This window comes from Cololabis saira, chromosome 20 (assembly GCF_033807715.1).
Source record: "Cololabis saira isolate AMF1-May2022 chromosome 20, fColSai1.1, whole genome shotgun sequence".
NCBI classification, from domain to species: domain Eukaryota; kingdom Metazoa; phylum Chordata; class Actinopteri; order Beloniformes; family Belonidae; genus Cololabis; species Cololabis saira.
Genome location: NC_084606.1, coordinates 8,012,270 through 8,033,786, shown reverse-complemented (window position 1 = coordinate 8,033,786; position 21,517 = coordinate 8,012,270). Strand labels below are relative to the sequence as shown.

Below are 21,517 nucleotides of genomic sequence, written 5' to 3'. Positions count from 1 at the left end.
CAAGATAAGCTTTGTGCTTCAAGCCCAGACCTTTTCGGTCAAAATAATCACCATGTTGACCAAAGAAAAACCTGTAAATGTTTATTATCTTGCTTATTGATTTTCATGCTTATAATTGGCCGAAATAAAGATTAACTAACTAAGTGGCGGCTGCTGCTGCTCCCTGCAGCTTGGTGTCTCCAGACTGGACCTGGTCCAGGTCCAGGTCCTGGTCCTGGTCCACGTCCTGGACCAGGTCCTGCTGCAGAACCAGAGACCAGGACCAGGTCCAGGTCCAGGTCTCTGGTTCTGCAGCAGGACCAGGTCCAGGTCCTGCTGCAGAACCAGAGACCAGAACCAGGTCCAGGACCTGGACCACAGCGACCCTCCCCTCGGTACTTTAACAGGTAACTCACCTGTCCACGTGACCGTGGCGGAGACCGCGGAGCTCAGGCTGGTCCCGGTGACTCTGGTCGCTGATTCCGGGTTAAAACCAGCTCCGGATCGCGTAACCACCAGCAGAAACAGCGGCACCAGCCGCCGAACCGAACCGTCCCGGAACCACGCAGAAACCCCCCGTTAAATGCCGTTAAAGCAGCGGTTTGAAGCTGAAGTCACCTCGGTGCCTCGGCGCTGCCCTGCGCCGTCATGCGCCGCTGCGCGCGGTGCATTCTGGGACTTGTAGTCTTTGAGCAGGAACAGATGATGCGACGAGTCCCTGAGAAAACTACATCTCCCTACACACACCACCACCCAGGCTCCGTGGAGAGTGACGTGTCAGCTGGACTCCATTCATCTAAATCAGGGATTGTCAACCGGTGGTCCGCGGCCCTCTGGTGGTCTGTGGCGGTATTGCAGGTGGTCCGTGAAATTGTAATAATAATTTAAAAAATATATATTTATTATTTAGACTCAATTTACTTTCCATTTACTATTCATTTTTGTGAATAATTTACCCATCCAAATTATGTCAAATGAGAGTGAACTTTGTAATATTATAAGCCCTCTTGGCTTCATTTTGTTCATTTTTCATTGACTGTTTTTTTTTTTCTTTTTTTTTTTTAATAGTAAAAGGTGCAAATAAAAATATACCCTGATGCAAATAAATAGCCTACATGTATATAGGCCCATACTCTATTGTACATTTTTTCTGACATTCTTATATTTATATATTTTTTTGTACATTTTTTCTTTGCACATTTCTTGTACATATGAGACATGCCCCACTTATCTGTTTATTTTATTTTATTTTTATTTTTATTTTTTATTATCCTATTTTATACCTTCAACGTTTTGCTGCTCAGTTGCCTTGAAATTTCCCCTCGGGGATAAATAAAGTTTTTCTGAATCTGAATCTGAATCTGAAAATCTCTTATTTAAAAGCAAGGTGCAAAATAAAACAAACATCCCCAAAAGCAGCGGTCCCCGAGTTGCTTCTTGGTTATAATGGTGGTCCCTGGGACAAAACCAGTTGAAAACCTCTGATCTAAATCAGGGATCAGCAACCCGCGGCTCTTTGGCGCCGCCCTGGTGGCTCCCTGGAGCTCTTTCAAAAATCTTTGACCTTTTTAGGGCCCGAGCACTGACAGTGCGAAGGCCCTATTATATCTGTAGGAGTTTTTGTTTTTTTGTTTATTTTTTTGTTATCCTTGTTTTTCTTCCGACGAAATAAGGTCCTTTTTTCCCCCTAAACGTGCCCCAAAAGTCACCAAATTTTCCACGCAAGTCAGGCCTGGCGAAAAATTTGATATTTAATGGTTTGCATTAATGGGCGTGGCAAAATGGCTCAACAGCACCCCCTAGAAAACTTTGTGCCTCAAGCCCCACAATACGGTTTGACGTACATGCACGAAAATCGGTACACACCTGTATCATGTCGCAACTTAAAGAAAAGTCTCTTGGCGCCATGGCCGAAACCGAACAGGAAGTCGGCCATTTTGAACATTTTGAATTAATTGTGTAATTTTGGCGCAATTTATGCCATTCCTTCAGCAGTTAATACGGCCCGAACCGTAATGTGCACCCAGGTGTGTTATACATCAAAATGTGCGTCTCCATCCTGCGACGACGCGCTTTACTTTTCTCAGTCAAAAGCGTTACCGTGACGACGCTAGACGCCAAAAAGTGCGCCCACCCTTCATCTGATTGGTTCAGACAGAAAAAACTTTGTGCCTCAAGCCCCACAATACGGTTTGACGTACATGAACGAAAATCGGTACACACACCTGTATCATGTCGCAACTTAAAGAAAAGTCTCTTGGCGACATGGCCAAAACCGAACAGGAAGTTGTCCATTTTGAACATTTTGAATTAATTGTGTAATTTTGGCGCAATTTATGCCATTCCTTCGGCAGTTAATACGGCCCGAACCATAACGTGCACCCAGGTGTGTTATATATCAAAATGTGCGTCTCCATCCTGCGATGACTTTTACTTTTCTCAGTCAAAAGCGTTACCGTGGCGACGCTAGACGCCAAAAAGTGCGCCCCCCCTTCATCTGATTTGATTGTTCCTACTTTCTGCCATAACTTTTGAATGGTTTGACATGAAGACTCATGGGTGTTGTCATCTGACTCGGTATTGAGTGCGTGCAAATTTAATTTTGCACGCCAGGCCTGGCGATAAATCTTACATTTTATGGTTTGCATTAATGGACGTGGCAAAATGGCTCAACAGCGCCCCCTAGAAAACTTTGTGCCTCAAGCCCCACAATACGGTTTACACGAAAATCGGTACACACCTGTATCATGTCGCAACTTAAAGAAAAGTCTCTTGGCGCCATGGCCGAAACCGAACAGGAAGTCCTAATCTGCATTCCTCCATTTGTTTTCTTTATTTAATAGCTTTAGATGAATCTTGAAAATGATCAGGTTGCTTCAGTAGAAATTGTGGTCATCAGATAATCCACCTGAACAGGGATTTGAACCCTGGACCCTCAGATTAAAAGTCTGATGCTCTACCAGCTGAGCTACTCAGGTCATATTTGGAAAGTTTTGTTTCTTCTTTTCATGTTTTTTTTTTTTTTTTTACAAATATAAGGCATTTCAGACGTTTTGAAAAGTCCTGGAGGAACTTTCAGTGGTTGTCCCTCTTAAACATGACGGGAAGTGCTGCTCAATTCTGCTTTAAACTTTGCAGGTTTTTTCTTCTATTGAAGTCTTTCTGTCTGGCAACGCCTGATTTATTATTCTGCTTAAAACTGGCTCATTTTCATTTTTCTGGATATATATTAGATTTCTTCAAAACAAAGGGCAATTCATAAATATAGAAAATAATAATGGTCCTAAACAGCTCCCCTGTGGAACTCCACATGTAACATCTCTCATTTTAGATGCCCCCACAAACACGAATGCGCATACGATTATTAAACATTTTGGACAGCACATTTACAGCAAAACTACCCCATGTCTCATTCACCTGTAAGCGAGGCCGGTTTTAGGGGGGGCAGGGGGGGGCTGTGCCCACCCAAACGTGCATCCTGCCCACCGGCGTCTCCATCCCGGAGAGCACCGGTGCGGGTGGCGGAGCGCTGCGGTGCCGTGCAGTCTCTAGAGCCACGGCTACGCCGTAGCCTACGGCGTACCCTACGGCGTACCCTACGGCGTACCCTACGGCGTAGGCTACGGCGTACCCTACGGCGTAGCTGTGGCAACAGAGCCTGCACGGCACCGCAGCGCTCCGCCAGCCGCGCTGCCGTGCCGTGCACCGGCGCTCTCCGCTCTCGCCGTGATGGAGACGCCTCCATCCCCACGGACCCCATACAGCTTCCGAGCCGGAGCTGCGGTGGCTCTTCACGGCTGCTGCGGCTGCACGTGTCCCCGCGAGCTGCTGCTGGGCAGAGAGTCCTGCAGCAGCAGCAGCAGCAGCGGACTAACGGCTCTGCTCCCCGGTCACACACAGCGGGACCGACCCGCTCTGGAAATAACTACATAATATCTATATACTGGGCTCCGTGGCAGAGGGGAGGGAGGGGGGTTACACTGGGACACTGTGAGCCCAGGAGGACCCGTGGGAAGTGGACACGGAGGGGGGGGGGGGGGGGGGGGGTGGGGATGTCGGCTGGAAGCGAGTGCGCGCATGGGACAGGGCGGGGGGGCGTGGTTTAAAATGAAGGCATCTGATTGGTTCTTTCCCTTCCTGGACCTGGACCAATCCGTATCATTCGAACTGAATGGGCGGGGCTTAGAGGTGCCTCTTTCAAAATTCTTGCTAGCTCTTCCAGGGAGAATACCTTTAAACTACTAATATTTAAGTGAAAAAATTTAAACCATTTCTTTGATAAATTAACTAAGGTCATCATTGTGGTCATTCTTCTGTAACTTATTTCCACCTATTGCTTTATATTTGGGAGTTATAACTAAACACACAAGTAACATAAAATCAGGCATACATAGACTGCCCAACATGGGTCGAACAGCTGAGAGTCTTATGGTAACTCCATCAATTTAATAATGTCTTGCATAAATTAGGGTTATTTACTTAAAGCCATAGCTCCCTATCAGATATAAACATAAACCATAAAACTATAGACTATCATGCTATTTAAAGGAGCTTGAGGCCGGATTGTGGCAGGATTTATGAAAAAAATCCGTATACATTTTAAGTTTTCTAGTAATAATGTCAGATGAAGCGTTCCAAACCCAAAAGAATAAGCCCTCTAGTGTATCTCTCCTTTGCCTTGAACAGGCTGTGTGTTGCAAAATGTGCTGCAATTCGGTCCCGAATTTCCCGTGCTGGGCTGCGGATGTGACGTCACATGACGCTGCATGTGCGTTCTCCCCGTTCTCCCGTGCCGGCTTCACTGTTGGCTGCAGTACCCACGACGGCCGTCGTGGTGAAGGGTGGCGCTAGAGAGTCTCATTTCTTAAAAGGAGTCTCAAGCTCCTTTAATTTTCACTTGTATATGTGTGTGTATATGTCTGTGTGGCTATGTGTTTGTGTGTGCATATGTCTGTATGGCCAAATGTGTGTATGTGTGTATATGTCTGTGTGGCTATGTGTATGTGAGTGTGTGTGTATATGTCTGTGTGGCTATGTGTGTGTGTGTGTGTGTGTGTGTGTGTGTGTGTGTGTGTGTGTGTGTGTGTGTGTGTGTGTGTGTGTAACTATGTGTGTGCATATTTTTGTGTGGTTATATGTGTGTATATGTGTGTGTGAGTGTGTGTGTGTGTGTGTGTGTGTGTGTGTGTTTGTGTGTGTGTGTGTGTGTGTGTGTGTGTGTGTGTGTGTGTGTGTGTGTGTGTGCTTGTGTGTGTGTGTGTGTGTGTGTGTGTGTGTGTAATAATCCTACCAAAGCTCCACTTGAACTGTATCTATGGTGGAGGAGGGGGGGCGCAATCCCGCCACCCGAGAGACCAGAGGCCGACAAGGAAGAACCCGGAACCCAGGCCACCAGCAACCCCACAGAGGGCGAGAAGCAACCCCACAGAGGGCTAGAAGGGGGCGGGCCTCGCTGGTGGTGGGTTTCCTTCCGCCCTCATTGCGTGTAGATGTGCGTGCACACGGTTTTATAAATCCGGATTTTTTTGTGCGCACGCCATTTTCGGCTTTTGGGCGCACGTGCACTTTTAGTATGGATCCTATGCACTCTTTTATAAATGAGGCCCCAGGTCCTCCAGGAACCGGGTCCACCAGGAACCGGGTCCACCCGGGTCCACCCTGGTCCTCTTTAACCCCGCCCCCCTCGGCTGTGATGTCAGAGGGGGGCGTGGTTTGAGGTTTGACTCTCACTTTCACTCGGATGGAGCAACTTCCTGCGCAGCCGCGGAGGCTGTTGGTGCTCCTGGTGTTGCTCAAGGGCTCCGTCAGTCAGGCTGGGACCCTGCAGACCCTGCAGACCCTGTAGACCCTGCAGACCCGTGGACATGGAGCCGACCTGGACCTGGACCTGGACCTGGACTTTGATGGGCCTCCTCCCCCTCCTCTCTGCAGGTGAGTTGGAATAATTAGTTTATTAGTTTAGTACAATTCAACCAGGAGATTATATCTTATATTAATGCCCTTTTTCTTATATTAATTAATTAAATTAATTAAAATCTTATAATAAATTCCTGTAAAAATAATTTTGAAAACTTAAAAACACATTTCCTAGTTTCTGCCCCCAACTTCCTGTGATCTTGTGCAACTCTGTCACCGTTAGAAATAACTCACTTCTGAAGCAACAGATGAGATTAAGATCAGAAGTTAAACTATGATCCGGTTTCTGAAGTCAGGGTTAAGACTGCAGGTTCTGGTTCTGGTCTTGGTTCAGCTGAGACCAGGTGAGTTGGATCTTGACCTAAATCCAGGTGAGACCAGGTGACCTGAATAACCTGGTTCACCGGAGGATTCTGGGAGTTTGTGACATGTGGAGCATAGAAGCTGAACGCGACTCCTCCTGGTCTGGTTCTGGTTCTAGGAACTGATGAAGAACCAGATCCAGATGACCTGAGGGCTCTGGAAGCACCAGAACTTTATAGATCAGCACCAGAACTTTATAGATCAGAACCAGAACTTTAAAGTCCTCTGATGGACCGGCAGCCGGTCTAAAGACCTCAGAACTGGACTGATGTGGACTGATGTGGACTGATGTGGACTGATGTGGTCCACTTTGGAGGTCTTAGTGAGGACTGGAGAAGCCTAGAAGCTGAACACAGGTTCTCCAGGTCTGGTTCTGGTCTTTAAGGAGGTCTGAGGTTTTTAAGGCAGTCTGGGGTTTTTAAGGCGGTATTGGTTCTTTTGTGTGTTCCAGACGTGACGGTGAAACACACCCAGCTGAAGTCGTGTGAAGGAGATGATCGTCTTTGCGTCAGTGACCTGAGAGACTGTGGAGGACGTCCTCCATCCTCCGAGCAGAGTGAGACACACAAACACACACACCCGGGTCGGTCTGACCCGGTTCTGGGTCCCGGGACCCCGGACCGGGTCTAAACCCGTCCCCCCTCCGTCCCCCAGGGGTCCTCAACATGTCCTGCTACTACCAGAGGTCTGAGGATGGACTCCGGTCCCTAACCTGCAGCTGGACCCGGGAACCAGAACCAGGACCCAGAACTGAGGCCAGGACCTCCCTGATCCTGTCCAGGTCTGTCTCAGACCAGTTCAGACCAGTTCAGGACCAGTTCAGACCAGTTCAGACCAGTTCAGACCAGCTCAGACCAGTTCAGACCAGTTCAGACCATTTCAGACCAGTTCAGGACCAGATCAGACCAGCTCAGACCAGTTCAGGACCAGTTCAGACCAGTTCAGACCATTTCAGACCAGTTCAGGACCAGATCAGACCAGCTCAGACCAGTTCAGACCAGTTCAGACCAGTTCAGACCAGCTCAGACCAGTTCAGACCAGTTCAGACCAGATCCAGACCAGTTCAGACCAGATCCAGACCAGCTCAGACCAGTTCAGACCAGATCCAGACCAGCTCAGACCAGTTCAGACCAGTTCAGGACCAGTTCAGACCAGTTCAGACCAGCTCAGACCAGTTCAGACCAGTTCAGACCAGTTCAGACCAGATCCAGACCAGTTCAGACCAGATCCAGACCAGATCCAGACCAGTTCAGACCAGATCCAGACCAGCTCAGACCAGTTCAGACCAGTTCAGACCAGTTCAGACCAGATCCAGACCAGTTCAGACCAGATCCAGACCAGCTCAGACCAGTTCAGACCAGTTCAGGACCAGTTCAGACCAGTTCAGACCAGTTCAGACCAGTTCAGGACCAGTTCAGACCAGTTCAGGACCAGATCAGACCAGTTCAGGACCAGTTCAGACCAGTTCAGGACAGGTTCAGACCAGTTCTAACCGCCCCTCTTCCTCAGCCAGGACCAGGTCTACTCGTGTCCGGCGATCCTCAACCCGGCCGCCGTCCTCAACGTCTCGGTCCGGATCCGGGACTACAGGACCGGGACGGAGACCTGGTCCCGGCCTCGGACCGTGTCCCTGTTCCACGCAGGTATCCCATCATGCACCTCTGCTTCTGCCCCCCCGGCCCGTCCTCAGTCTCCTTGTCTCCTCGTCTCGTCCTCTCGTCTCCTCGTGTCCTCGTCTCCTCAGTGTCCTTGTCTCCTTGTCTCCTCACTGTCCTCGTGTCCTCAGTGTCCTCGTCTCCTCATCTCCTCGTCTCTTCGTCCCCTCGTCTCCTCATCTCCTCGTCTCCTTGTCTCCTCAGGGAAGCCCCCTCCCCCCGTCCTCAGGGTCGTCGGTTCGACTCCGGACTCCGTCTCGGTGTCGTGGAGAAGCGGCGCCGACGGCGGCTGCAGGATCCGGTTCCGACCAGACGACGGGCAGACATGGACCCAGGTTAGCTGCCCAGGTTAGCTTCAGGTTAGCTTCAATTTAGCTTCAAGTTAGCTTCAGGTTAGGTTCCCAGGTTAGTTTCAAGTTAGCTTCAGGTTAGCTTCAAGTTAGCTTCAGGTTAGCTTCAGGTTAGCTTCAGGTTAGCTTCAGGTTAGGTTCCCAGGTTAACTTCAGGTTAGGTTCCCAGGTTAGCTTCAGGTTAGGTTCCCAGGTTAGCTTCAGGTTAGGTTCCCAGGTTAACTTCAGGTTAGGTTCCCAGGTTAGCTTCAGGTTAGCTTCAGGTTAGCTTCAGGTTAGGTTCCCAGGTTAGCTTCAGGTTAGGTTCCCAGGTTAGCTTCAGGTTAGCTTTAGCTGCAGGACCTCCAGGCTCTCTGGAGGTTCTGCCCTTCAATCACTGCTGGTTTTTGGTTTCAGATTCCAGGTCTGGTTCCGGCCCATGAAGACCAGGATCTGGACTTCAGGATCCCGAACCTCCGTCCCCTGACGGCGTACCGAGCCGCCGTGGCCTGCAGGGGCCGGTCCGGGTTCTGGAGCGACTGGAGCTCCGACGTGACGGGAAGGACGTCGGAGAGAGGTAGACCGGGTCTGGATCAGGTCTGGATCAGGTCTGGATCAGGTCTGGGTCTGGATCAGGTCTGGATCAGGTCTGGACCAGCTCTGGATCAGCTCTGGATCAGGTCTGGACCAGGTCTGGATCAGGTCTGAGTGGAAGAGCGGGGTTTGGATCAGGTCTGGATCAGGTCTGGACCAGGTCTGGATCAGGTCTGGACCAGGTCTGGATCAGGTCTGGACCAGGTCTGGATCAGGATCAGGTTTAAACTCGGACTTTGTTGAACCTGCTTCCTGGAATACCCCTGTGGTCTCATGTTTTTATTTATTTATTCTTTATTTCATTCATGAATCATCATCATCATCATCAATGAAAGGGAGCAGAAAGAAGAAGAATCTTATTTAATCTGCCCCTTTTTCCTGAAATCAATTTACAACGAACGTAAATTAAAAAACAACAACAAAGTATACAAAAAACTAAAATAAAATAGCTGCCGGCCAACACAGACAGTCACATTCCTTTTTAGTTCCCAAGTTACAATTTAGTTAATACCATTCAACAACAACAAACAATGTTTATACCTTTCATGACAATGGGTATGTCAATCAAACGTAACTAACATATTTCATTATATTTCCTTAGCATACTGGCTTTAATTGTTCTTTTGAAGGTAATGTTTGATTTGGATTCTTTGCTCAGATTGTTCCATAAACGGATTCCTTTCACAGAAACACAACGTTTCATCAATTTAGTCCTGAATCTTGTTTTTTTTTTTTTTTTTAAAGATCTCTGTTCCTTTTAAGTTATACTTGCTTTCTCTTTTTTCAAATCTTTTCTGAATGTTGATTGGTAAAGTTTTCTTATGAGCTTTAAACATAATTTGCAGAATACTATAATTTAGTAATTCAGGAAATTTCAACAGTTTTAACTGAAGGAATGTGGTTTCTACAGCCCCCCCCAGACCTTCGGAGATGTGCTACCGGCTGGAGGAAACCTCTGGAGGACGACTTCTTCACCTCAAGTGGAAGGTAAACCTCAGCCGCTGCTGCAGAACGCTCACATCTCAACTTCAGTCCTATTAAAACGATAAAAATCAACTCCAACAACAAGTAGATACGAGATAGAAGGGTGGATGAGGGGGGAGATGGGAGGGGTTAGAGTTGGGTGTTAGAGGTAAAGGTTAGGGTTTGGGGTTAGAGGTTAGATTAGGAGTTAGGGTTTAGAGTTTAGGGGTTGGGGTTAAAGTTAGGGGTCGGAGTTAGGGGTCAGAGTTAGGGGTTAGAGTTAGGGGTTAGATTAGGAGTTAGGGGTTAGAGTTAGGGGTTAGGGTTAGGGGTTAGATTAGGAGTTAGGGGTTAGAGTTAGGGGTTAGAGTTAGGGGTTAGATTAGGAGTTAGGGGTTAGAGTTAGGGGTTAGGGTTAGGGGTTAGATTAGGAGTTAGGGGTTAGAGTTAGGGGTTAGGGTTAGGGGTTAGATTAGGAGTTGGGGTTAGATTTAGGGGTTAGAGTTAGGGATTAGTTAGGAGTTGGGGGTTAGGGTTAGGGGTTAGAGTTAGGGATTAGTTAGGAGTTGGGGGTTAGAGTTAAGGATTAGTTAGGAGTTGGGGGTTAGGGTTAGGGGTTAGATTAGGATGTAGGGGTTAGAGTTAGGGGTTAGATTAGGAGTTAGGGGTTAGAGTTAAGGGTTCGAGTTAGGGGTTAGAGTTAGGGGTTAGATTAGGATGTAGGGGTTAGAGTTAAGGGTTAGAGTTAGGGGTTAGGGGTTAGATTTAGGGGTTATAGTTGGGGGTTAGAGTTATGGCTTAAAGTTATGGGTTAGAGTTAGCGGTTAGAGTTAGCAGTTAAGAGTTAGTGGTTAGAGTTAGCAGTTAGAGTTAGGAGTTAGCGGTTAGAGTTAGGGGTTGAGGCTGATTCCACCTGGTGACATCGGTAGCAGACGACGCGTCATTTATTTTTTTGACGCCACTAGATCAGAGTTCAATAATTAGGATTTTAGTTCCCGCTTGAACTACTAGTCATGAATCGTACTAAAGTTGGATAAAAACTCCAAACGTCCAAACTGGGACCACTGAGGTTTTAAACCTCCGTTTGTCTTCTCGTCCCCCGCGGAGGCCGATAGACGAGTCTCCGGGTTCCAGCTGAGCGTTCAGCCGCAGGGATTCGCCCGCAACGTTAGCGATGGGGATGTAGCGCTGCTGCTGGTGGACGAGGGGAACTGCAGCGTCGCCGTCAGGGCCTTCAACGCCGCCGGCTTCGGACCCGCTGCGCACCTGGGGATCGACGGGCGCAGACGCGGCGGTGAGTGTCTGTGGGGGGGCGTTTCCATGGCGACGAACGCCAAGCAACGCTGGTTAGCGTCACAGCTTCGCAGATAGCCCAGGTTAGCTTCAGGTTAGGTTCCCATCTTAGCTTCCCAGGTTAGCTTCAGGTAAGGTTCAGGTTAGGTTCAGGTTAGGTTCCCAGGTTAGCTTCAGGTTAGATTCCCAGGTTAGCTTCAGGTTAGAATACCAGGTTAGCTACAGGTTAGGTTCCCAGGGTAGCTTTGTTTCCACGGCGACGAGCGCCAGGCAGCGCTAGTTAGCATCACAGCTTAGCAGATAGCTGGAACTATCTTTGACCCGTCGCTTTGGGGTGAAGCAGGAACCATGTGGCTCCAGCAGATCCGGTTCCTCCCAGGACTGAAGTGTTTCGTCACTTCTGCAACTTCCTGTTTGTTTATCAGAACAGGAAGTTAGCAGCGATGCGGTTCAGATAAACTTCCTCTGCAGGACGAAGCTCGAGCTCCGCTGCTGGAAGGTTCCTGGTTCGGGTTTCAGGTCTTTGGATGGACCCAGATCCTTTAGGACCCTGTTAAGGTGCACCAGCCCCCCAGAACCCTCAGCTGACCCGGCGGTCCTGGAACCAGTTCTGGTCCCTCAGCTGACCCGGCGGTCCTGGAACCAGAAGTGGTTCCCGCTCGGCATTTGGCTGAGCTGTGCCCCCCCTGACTAGATCTCACCGTTTATTATTTATACTGATGAAGATTTTTATTGGGTAGAACTTTGGTTTTGCCACCTTACTGTGGTGGAGGGGTTTGTGTTGCCCGAGTGATCCTAGGAGCTATGTTGTCGGGGGCATTACGCCCCTGGTAGGGTCTCCCATGTCAAACAGGTCCTGGGTGACGGGCCAGACTAAGAGCGGTTCACAAGCTTATTATGGTTAAGAAAACACCAAGGACCGTTACATCGCCCGGATTGGCGTCACCAGGGCCCCTCCCTGGAGCCAGGCCTGGGGTTGGGGCTCAAAGGCGAGCGCCTGGTGGCCGGGTCTTTGCCCGTGGGACTCGGCCGGGCTCGACCCGAAATGGCGACGTGGGCCCGCCTTCCCGTAGGCCCACCACCCGCAAGAAGGACCGTGATGAGCTGGTGCCATGTGGGTTGGGTAGCAGTCGTGGCAGGGCCTCGACGACCCAATCCCTGGACCAAAACCCTCACAGTGGGGACATGGAATATCACCTCGCTGGGGGGGAAGGAGCCGGAGCTTGTGCATGAGATTGAGAGATACCGGCTAGAGATAGTCGGGCTCACCCCCACACATAGCTTGGGCTCTGGAACCCAGCTCCTGAGTTTCCTGCGCAGGGTGGCTGGACGCTCCCTTAGAGATAGGGTGAGGAGTTCGGTCACCCGGGAGGAGCTCGGAGTCGAGCCGCTGCTCCTTCACATTGAGAGGAGTCAGCTGAGGTGGCTTGGACATCTGTACCGGATCCTCCTGGACGCCTAGGGAGGTGTTGCAGGCATGTCCCTCCTCCCTAGGGAGGTGTTGCAGGCATGTCCCTCCTCCCTAGGGAGGTGTTGCAGGCATGTCCCTCCTCCCTAGGGAGGTGTTGCAGGCATGTCCCTCCTCCCTAGGGAGGTGTTCCAGGCATGTCCCTCCTCCCTAGGGAGGTGTTCCAGGCATGTCCCTCCGGGAGGAGACCTCGGGGAAGACCAGGACACGCTGGAGAGACTATGACTATGTTTACTTCGGTATATTCCGGTATATACTCCGGTATATTGGATGGATGATGACAATAATAATATTAATAATAAATGCTGCCCCCCCGTCTCCTGCAGCTCCGCCCCCCGTCAGACACATGTGGGTCTCCAGCTCGTATCCAGACGAGGACGGGTTACTGGTCCGGTGGACGAGGACTCCGTCCTCTCCATCCTCTCCGCTCAGCCACATGGTGGTGCAGCTGGAGGCGGAGCCGGGTCCGAGTCCCGGGACCCCCGGTCTCTGGACCAGGGTGGACCCGTCCAGCACCAGCGCCGTCATTCGAGGTCAGAACCCCCAGAGCTTTCCAACTTTCCAACTTTCTTTCTTTCTTTCTTTCTTTCTTTCTTTCTTTCTTTCTTTCTTTCTTTCTTTCTTTCTTTCTTTCTTTCAGAGAAAGTTTCTTGTCAGAACCCCATGAGGGACCAGGAACCGTGAGGTCAGATCCAGATCTGACCAACAGCAGGAAGTCAGAGATGCTGTAGATTACAGAGGAACGGAGGAACTTGATCAGTTATTTACAGATTTCCTCTCTTAAAGAACAACATGTTCATGACGTTTTTACACTTTTGTCAAACTTAAGGCCGTACGGCGCTTTGTCCTCTTTGATAGCAGAGATCTGATTAGAGACGTCTAGGTACTGTATCAACTCGCTTTGATGTGGGTCTACTGAGTCTGTCCAGACCTGGTTCTGTCAGGAAGACCAGACACGTCCATGTTGGTCTCCTGTCTAGAGAACGTGTGTTTAGAACAGTGGTTCCCAACCTTTTTTCCTTGGAGCCCCCCCCCCCCTACTTGTGTCTAAGTCCAGCCGGCCCCCCGACCCGTACGTACTAGCACCAAAAGAATTAAGTGATTTGTTACAAATCTTTAATTGAAAAAATGAACATTAATGTTGTTTTTATGATACATTTCTCTTTGGCTTACCCTGTATACCTATGACTTTGTCTTTCTCACCTTCATTTTGTGTCTCCAATGTATAAAATACACACAGAAAATAATTGCAAGAACATGAAATAATTTCTGAAAAATGTTGAATAATGATATAATAATAAGTTATTAAGTTTTTATCCTGCTAAATAACTTAGAAATATATTTTGGTCATATTAAAATACTACGTGGGTTTATACAGACTTGGTGTTATGGCAATCTATCCACCAAAAATGCCATATGAGGGAATTTGAAGCCATTTACTCATGCTGGTTCTGAAAGAAGTGGTCCGACAGGGAGCTGCGTTCAACACTTTATTTTGCATGTGAAGCCTCAAAAACACCTACAAAAACCCGGGTGCTGACGAGTATTATCAAAAAACAACACAATAAGCTGCTGGTGATAGAACAACCATACAGACCCACACAAACTCTGTGCACGGTTGAAAAACTGTGTGGCTTCCAGCTCCTAATTCCCCCGCCTGATCACCAGGTGTCTCCCTTATCTAACCTCTGATTGACAATTACCTCCCATGCCCACAGGTGCGCAGGTGATGTAATGACAACCTCCACCCACACATACACACACACACAGCACAACTCTAAATTGGCTACAACACTTGGATTACAGTATTCCATTAGGTGTGTTATTATTCTTTATTTATTTAACTTGCGCAAATATAATTTTTACAACTGCATATCCTCAAAGCAGACAAAGTTTAGCGCCCCCCCAGAGATCTCTGGCGCCCCCCAAGGGCCCGGACCCCAGGTTGGTCTCCTGTCCAGAGGACGTTGCTTGCTTTCTTTCTTCTGACGGCGGCTGGTGTGTCTGCAGGTGCCGACCCTGCGGCGTCGTACCGGGTCTCGGTGTTCCCGGTCCAGGAGCGGCGGTGCGGCCCGACCCGGTCCCTGAGGGCCAGCCTGCAGCAGGGAGGTAAACCCGACCCGACCCGGTACCTGGGCCCCTGAACCGGGCCGGACCTGTCTGGAAGAAAGTTTGAAAGTTTGAAAGTTCGAAAGAAAGTTTGAAACAAAGTTTGAAACAAAGTTTGAAAGAAAGAATGTTTGAAAGAAAGAAAGTTCGAAACCGGGTCAGAACCTCTGCTGTGTCTCCCCAGCGCTGCTGGAGCCGGTGCACCTCAAGGTGCTCCGGGTCACCAAGACCTCGGTCACCTTCACCTGGACCTGGCAGAGGAAGAACGGACCAATCAGAGTGGAGCGGTACCGGGCCGAGCTGAAGACGGGCCGCACCAGGCTGAGTGGGTTTGGTTGTTTGTTTGTTTTGTTTCTTTCAAACTTTCTTTATTACTTTTGAACTTTCTTTCGAACTTTCAAACTTTCTTTCTTACTTTTGAACTTTCTTTCAAACTTTCAAACTTTCAAACTTTCAAACTTTCAAACTTTCAAACTTTTCTTACTTTCGAACTTTCAATCGAGAGATAGTCGTATTCTTTTTTGATTCAAAAATAAAAAAAATATGACAATGGTGCTAAAGAGAGAGAGAGAGAGAGAGAGAGAGAAAAAGAAAACCCACCCAACTTAACAATTATCAGGATATTTCTTTATCAAACTAGCTTTTATAATTATTTTAAATGTAATGTTCGATTTGCATTCTTTGGCTTCTGTATCCGGATTGTTCCAGAAACTGATACCTTTTACAGAAACACAACGTTCCATTCATTTTGGTCCTGAATTTTGTTTTTTAAAGATCTCTGTTCCTTTTAAGTTATACTTATTTTCCTTTTTTTCACATTTTTTCTGTATATTGATGAGTTCTCCTCTCTCTTCCAGACTTGTCCCTGTGGCCCGACCAGCAGCTCCTCACCTTCTCCAACCTGACGCCCAGCACCCAGTACGTCCTGCTGCTGATGGCTGACCACAACCCCAGGGCCGCCGTCGCCGTGACGACCAGCTTCGGTGAGTCCTGCTCAAAAGAAAGTTTTTCATTTAAAGAAAGAAAGAAAGAAAGAATGTTTTTCTTTTAATAAAAGAAAGAAAGTTTTTCATTTAAAGAAAGAAAGAAAGTTTGAAAGAAAGATTGAAAGAAAGTTTGAAAGAAAGTTTGAAAGAAAGTTTGAAAGAAAGTTTGAAAGAAAGTTCAAAACAAAGTTCGAAAGAAAGAAAGAAAGAAAGAATGTTTTTCTTTTAATGAAAGAAAGAAAGAAAGTTTATCATTTAACGAAAGAAAGAACGTTGGAAAGAAAGAAAGAGAGAAAGAAAGTTTGAAAGAAAGAAAGTTTGAAAGTTTGAAAGAAAGAAAGAAAGAAAGTTTGAAAGAAAGAAAGAAAGTTTGAAAGTTTGAAAGTTTGAAAGAAAGAAAGAAAGAAAGAAAGAAAGACAGACAGAAAGAAAGAAAGAAAGAATGTTTTTCTTTTAATGAAAGAAAGAAAGAAAGTTTATCATTTAAAGAAAGAAAGAACGTTGGAAAGAAAGAAAGAGAGAAAGAGAGAAAGAAAGTTTGAAAAAAAGAAAGAAGGAAGGAATGTTTTTCTTTTAATGAAAGAAAGAAAGAAAGAAAGAAAGAAAGAAAGAAAGAAAGAAAGAAAGAAAGAAAGAAAGAAAGAAAGAAAGAAAGAAAGAAAGAAAGAAAGAAAGAAAGAACGTTTTTCATTTAAAGAAAGAAAGAAAGTTTGAAAGAAAGAAAGTTTGAAAGTTTGAAAGTTTGAAAGAAAGAAAGAAAGTTGGAAAGAAAGAAAGTTTGAAAGAAAGAAAGTTTGAAAGTTTGAAAGTTTGAAAGTTTGAAAGTTTGAAAGAAAGAAAGAAAGAAAGAAAGAAAGAAAGAAAGAAAGAAAGAAAGAAAGAAAGAAAGAAAGAAAGAAAGAAAGAAAGAAAGAAAGAAAGAAAGAAAGAAAGAAAGAAAGAAACCAGAGATCACCAGGGACGGGACTCTGGTGTCCCTGGAGGTTTGTCCTTGTCCAGACGTCTCTAACCTGCTGTCCTCTGTCCTCTCCAGACGACGTCCCCGTCTTGGCCTCCAGTCCCCTGCTGGTCCTCGGGGGGACGATGCTGCTGCTCTGGATCCTGTCCAGGACCGTGTGAGTGTCCTCTCTCTGTCTTCTCCCCGTCCTCTCTGCGTCCTCTCTACGTCCTCTCTCCGTCTTCTCTACGTCTTCTCTCCGTCTTCTCTGCGTCCTCTCTACGTCCTCTCTACATCCTCTCTCCGTCTTCTCTCCGTCTTCTCTGCGTCTTCTCTGCGTCTTCTCTGCGTCCTCTCTACGTCCTCTCTACGTCCTCTCTCCGTCTTCTCTCCGTCTTCTCTGCGTCTTCTCTGCGTCTTCTCTGCGTCCTCTCTACGTCCTCTCTACGTCCTCTCTCCGTCTTCTCTCCGTCTTCTCTCCGTCTTCTCTGCGTCTTCTCTGCGTCCTCTCTGCGTCCTCTCTACGTCCTCTCTCCGTCTTCTCTACGTCTTCTCTCCGTCTTCTCTGCGTCCTCTCTACGTCCTCTCTACGTCCTCTCTCCGTCTTCTCTCCGTCTTCTCTGCGTCTTCTCTGCGTCTTCTCTGCGTCTTCTCTGCGTCTTCTCTGCGTCTTCTCTGCGTCCTCTCTACGTCCTCTCTACGTCCTCTCTCGTCTTCTCTCCGTCTTCTCTGCGTCTTCTCTGCGTCTTCTCTGCGTCTTCTCTGCGTCCTCTCTACGTCCTCTCTCCGTCTTCTCTCCGTCTTCTCTCCGTCTTCTCTGCGTCTTCTCTGCGTCCTCTCTACGTCCTCTCTACGTCCTCTCTCGTCTTCTCTCCGTCTTCTCTCCGTCTTCTCTGCGTCTTCTCTACGTCCTCTCTACGTCCTCTCTACGTCCTCTCTCCGTCTTCTCTCCGTCTTCTCTACGTCTTCTCTACGTCCTCTCTACGTCCTCTCTACGTCCTCTCTCCGTCTTCTCTACGTCTTCTCTACGTCCTCTCTACGTCCTCTCTCCGTCTTCTCTCCGTCTTCTCTCCGTCTTCTCTGCGTCTTCTCTGCGTCCTCTCTGCGTCCTCTCTACGTCCTCTCTCCGTCTTCTCTCCGTCTTCTCTACGTCTTCTCTACGTCTTCTCTCCGTCTTCTCTCCGTCTTCTCTCCGTCTTCTCTCCGTCTTCTCTGCGTCTTCTCTGCGTCCTCTCGGCGTCCTCTCTACGTCCTCTCTCCGTCTTCTCTCCGTCTTCTCTCCGTCTTCTCTGCGTCTTCTCTGCGTCCTCTCTCCGTCTTCTCTACGTCTTCTCTACGTCTTCTCTACGTCTTCTCTCCGTCTTCTCTGCGTCTTCTCTGCGTCCTCTCTCCGTCCTCTCTCCGTCTTCTATACGTCTTCTCTACGTCTTCTCTACGTCTTCTCTCCGTCTTCTCTGCGTCTTCTCTGCGTCCTCTCTCCGTCCTCTCTCCGTCTTCTATACGTCCTCTCTACGTCCTCTCTCCGTCTTCTCTCCGTCTTCTCTCCGTCTTCTCTGCGTCTTCTCTGCGTCCTCTCTCCGTCTTCTATACGTCTTCTCTACGTCTTCTCTGCGTCTTCTCTGCGTCCTCTCGGCGTCCTCTCTACGTCCTCTCTCCATCTTCTCTCCGTCTTCTCTCCGTCTTCTCTACGTCTTCTCTACGTCTTCTCTACGTCTTCTCTGCGTCTTCTCTGCGTCCTCTCTGCGTCCTCTCTACGTCCTCTCTCCGTCTTCTCTACGTCTTCTCTACTTCTTCTCTACGTCTTCTCTCCGTCTTCTCTACGTCTTCTCTCCGTCTTCTCTACGTCTTCTCTAAACTACGTCCTGTTTCTGCGCAGCTACAAGTGGCGGTTCTTCCCGCCCGTGTCCAGCCCTCGAGGAAGCACCACCGGCCAGTGGCTGATGGACCCCAACCTCCAGGTAATCTGATTACTTCAAAATTACTGAATACCTCATTAGTTACTTCGTATTAATGAGTTACGTCTGTAGATGCTGTGAGGGAGCTGCAGTCTAACGTCTGTAGCTGCATGTTGAGATTAATGTTGAAGTACAATTTCGAGAAAAAAGTCGAAATGTTGAGGAAAAAAGTCAAAATGTCGAGAAAAAAGTTGAAATGTCGAGATTAATGTAGAAAATAAAAGTCAGAGAAAAATGTTGAGAAAAAAGTGGAAATGTCGAGATTAATGTTGAAGTACAATTCCGAGAAAAAAGTCGAAATGTTGAGAAAAAAGTCAAAATGTTGAGGAAAAAAGTCGAAACGTCGAGAAAAAAGTTGAAATGTCGAGATTAATGTTGAAATAAAAGTCAGAGAAAAATGTTGAGAAAAAAGTCGAAATGTCGAGATTAATGTACATTTTCGAGAAAAAAGTCGAAATGTTGAGGAAAAAAGTCTGTAGATGCTGTGCGGGAGCTGCAGTCTGATGTGTAGATGCTGTGAGGGAGCTAACATAGCTAACGTAGCTAACGTAGCCCCCGTTTCCCCCCCAGAGGCCCGACAGCAGCATCCTGGAGATCCGGGACTTCCAGGTTGTCGGGGAGAAGACGCTCGTCATCCGGTCGCTGGTCGTCCATCACAACCACGACGATGATGATAATGATGCGTTTCCCTCGGCGACCGGCGGCCTGGTGGACCGGTCGGTCCCCGGTGAGGCTCCGCCCCCCCAGGACCAGGAAGAGGTCGCTCAGGCGCCGCCGTCGCCGCGCCAGGCCGCCGTGACGAGCCACGAGCTAACGCCGCCGGGGGGTTGCTGGTTGCACGGCGGACCGGAGAACAACAGCTCCTTCCTCGTCTGTGACACCGAATACCTGGAAAACACCTGCTTCGGAGTCAAACCCGCAGCCGACAGGACAGCCGACAGGACGGCCGACGTCGGCGGAGGACACGATACTGACCCCTGGTGGCCCGGAGGTGCCTTACACCTGGGAGTCCAGACTAGTGGATGAACTGAATTGATAACTGATAATCGATGACGTCACCGATAACCGATGAGGTCACCAATAACCGATAACGTCACCAATATTTGATAATGTAACCGATAAACGATAATGTCACCGATAACCGATACTGTTACCGATAACCGATAACGTCACCAATAACCGATAATGTCACAGATAAACGATAACGTCACCGATAACTGGTAATGTCACTGATAACCGACAACGTCATAATAACCGATAACGTCACCGATAACCGATGACATAACTGATAACCGATAACGTCACCGATAACCGATGACGTCATCAATAATGTCACCGATAACCGATAACGTCATCGATAACCGATAACGTCACCGATAACCGATAACGTCACCGATAACCGATAACGTCATCGATAACCGATGACGTCACCAATAATGTCACCGATAACCGATAACGTCATCGATAACCGATAACGTCACCGATAACCGATGACATAACTGATAACCGATAACGTCATCGATAACCGATGACGTCACCAATAATGTCACCGATAACTGGTGACGTCTCCGATAATGTCACTGTGAGTTTATATTGAGTTTATATTTTTTACCTATTATGGACTTAAGTTGTTGGTATTCTAAAAATGTGTTACTGCTAATTCCATATTAAACAGTACGGAAGAGTTTTAGGGCCAGGCAGGAGAAAAATAAAAATATTTTAGAGGAAGACGTTTTTTTCATTATGCACTTCAATAAAAAAGTCGAAATGTTGAGAAAAAAGTCGAAATTTCGAGATTAATGTTGAAGTACAATTTCGAGAAAAAAGTCGAAATGTCGAGAAAAAAGTTGAAATGTCGTGATTAATGTTGAAATACAATTTCAAGAATAAAGTCGAAATTGTGAATAAAGTCGAAATTTCGCCTTTGCCTCAGCCCAGGATGGTGGTATTTTGTTATTTTTAAGTGTCCAATTAAAAGAAGCCAGGAGCAGTTGTGTGAGCTCATCCTTAAACATTTTGTACCACTCTGCAGGGTAGCCATCACTGCCCGGGGATTTATTATTTGTTAACGCTTTTATTGCATCTGTTACTTCTTCCTTGGTGATATCTGCCGTTAGTCTATCGTTTTGAATCTTACCGATCGATGGCATATCCAATTAATTTAGAAACACTCTCATTTCCTCTTCATCCGCAGAGTCAGGCTGTGTATATAGTTCTTCATAATATTTGTAAAAGATCTTCTCTTTCTCCTCTGGGTTGTGAGTTAACTCATTTGTATACAGATCTCTAATTTTAAATATGTTGCTTAGCACTTGTTGTTTTCGTATTCCTTTTGCTAATAATTTAGTGGCCTTTGAGCCTGCTTCATAATACTTCTGCTTCAGAAACGTATTATTTTTTTCAACTTCCTCCAATAGCAAGTCATTTATCTTTGTTTTCAATGTGTTGATACGTTTTCACATCATTTGTATTCTGGTATTCCTGCTCCAATTCCCTCAGAATATCTGTATATTTCTTGTATGCCTCTAATTTAACCCTTTTTACATGTGCTGTTTCAGCAGTTTTCCTCTAATGACAGCCTTCATGGCATCCCACAATATTGTCGGATCTACCTCTCCATTGTTATTTTCCTCAATGTATCTTTTCAATTCTGTTTTTACTTTCTCTTTTCTTTGTTAATTATTTAATATTCCTAAATTTAGTTTTTTTATGTGCAGCTGAATAATGTGTGAAATCCTTATCCAGAGGATAGAGTTTTCTCTATACATCTACCATCCCCATCTCTTCCAGAGATATGTTTATAAATCTTGTTAACTGCCCTTTATTCCTTTTTAGACTTGTCGTGTCCATATTAAGGTTCATAACAACATTAAAAAAATTAATCTCTTCAGAGCATACTGTACCCTACTCTACACTGCCCCCTTTGTGGGTTAAATTCAAAAAGGCAAGCATCCGCAAACTGCAGGTTGC

The 21,517-nt window shown here is 47.3% G+C and overlaps 2 protein-coding genes and 1 non-coding gene across 3 annotated transcripts in view; 1 reads left to right on the top strand and 2 right to left on the bottom strand.

Annotated features, from left to right (window-relative positions):
- nfxl1 (nuclear transcription factor, X-box binding-like 1) overlaps positions 1 to 630 on the bottom strand; it is a 32,507-nt gene extending 31,877 nt beyond the window's left edge. The window contains 1 exon segment of the mRNA XM_061709827.1: positions 396 to 630. The gene's annotated coding sequence lies outside the window, so the exon portion shown is untranslated.
- Positions 631 to 2,884: 2,254 nt separating this feature from the next.
- trnak-uuu (transfer RNA lysine (anticodon UUU)) lies at positions 2,885 to 2,957 on the bottom strand. Its single transcript has one exon. It is a non-coding gene; the product is annotated as a tRNA-Lys (tRNA).
- A 2,886-nt stretch (positions 2,958 to 5,843) lies between these two features.
- LOC133420418 (interleukin-6 receptor subunit beta) lies at positions 5,844 to 19,573 on the top strand. The gene is made up of 15 exons (XM_061710112.1): positions 5,844 to 5,910; positions 6,710 to 6,814; positions 6,913 to 7,039; positions 7,768 to 7,901; positions 8,118 to 8,248; positions 8,660 to 8,819; positions 9,747 to 9,823; positions 10,907 to 11,093; positions 12,887 to 13,093; positions 14,571 to 14,669; positions 14,854 to 14,994; positions 15,527 to 15,652; positions 16,689 to 16,770; positions 18,469 to 18,550; positions 19,118 to 19,573. The coding sequence occupies exons 1-15, from the start codon at positions 5,844 to 5,846 to the stop codon at positions 19,571 to 19,573; spliced, it is 2,181 nt and encodes a 726-aa protein (XP_061566096.1).
- Positions 19,574 to 21,517: the final 1,944 nt, after the last annotated feature.

What these genes read in the sequence shown, in the direction of transcription:
- LOC133420418 (XM_061710112.1), top strand. Translation starts at nt 5,844, where the DNA reads ATGGAGCCGACCTGGACCTGGACCTGGACCTGGACTTTGATGGGCCTC. An exon ending in CCTCCCCCTCCTCTCTGCAG is followed by an intron (nt 5,911 to 6,709) that starts GTGAGTTGGAAT and finishes TGTGTGTTCCAG; the next exon opens with ACGTGACGGTGAAACACACC. An exon ending in ACGGGCAGACATGGACCCAG is followed by an intron (nt 8,249 to 8,659) that starts GTTAGCTGCCCA and finishes TTTTGGTTTCAG; the next exon opens with ATTCCAGGTCTGGTTCCGGC.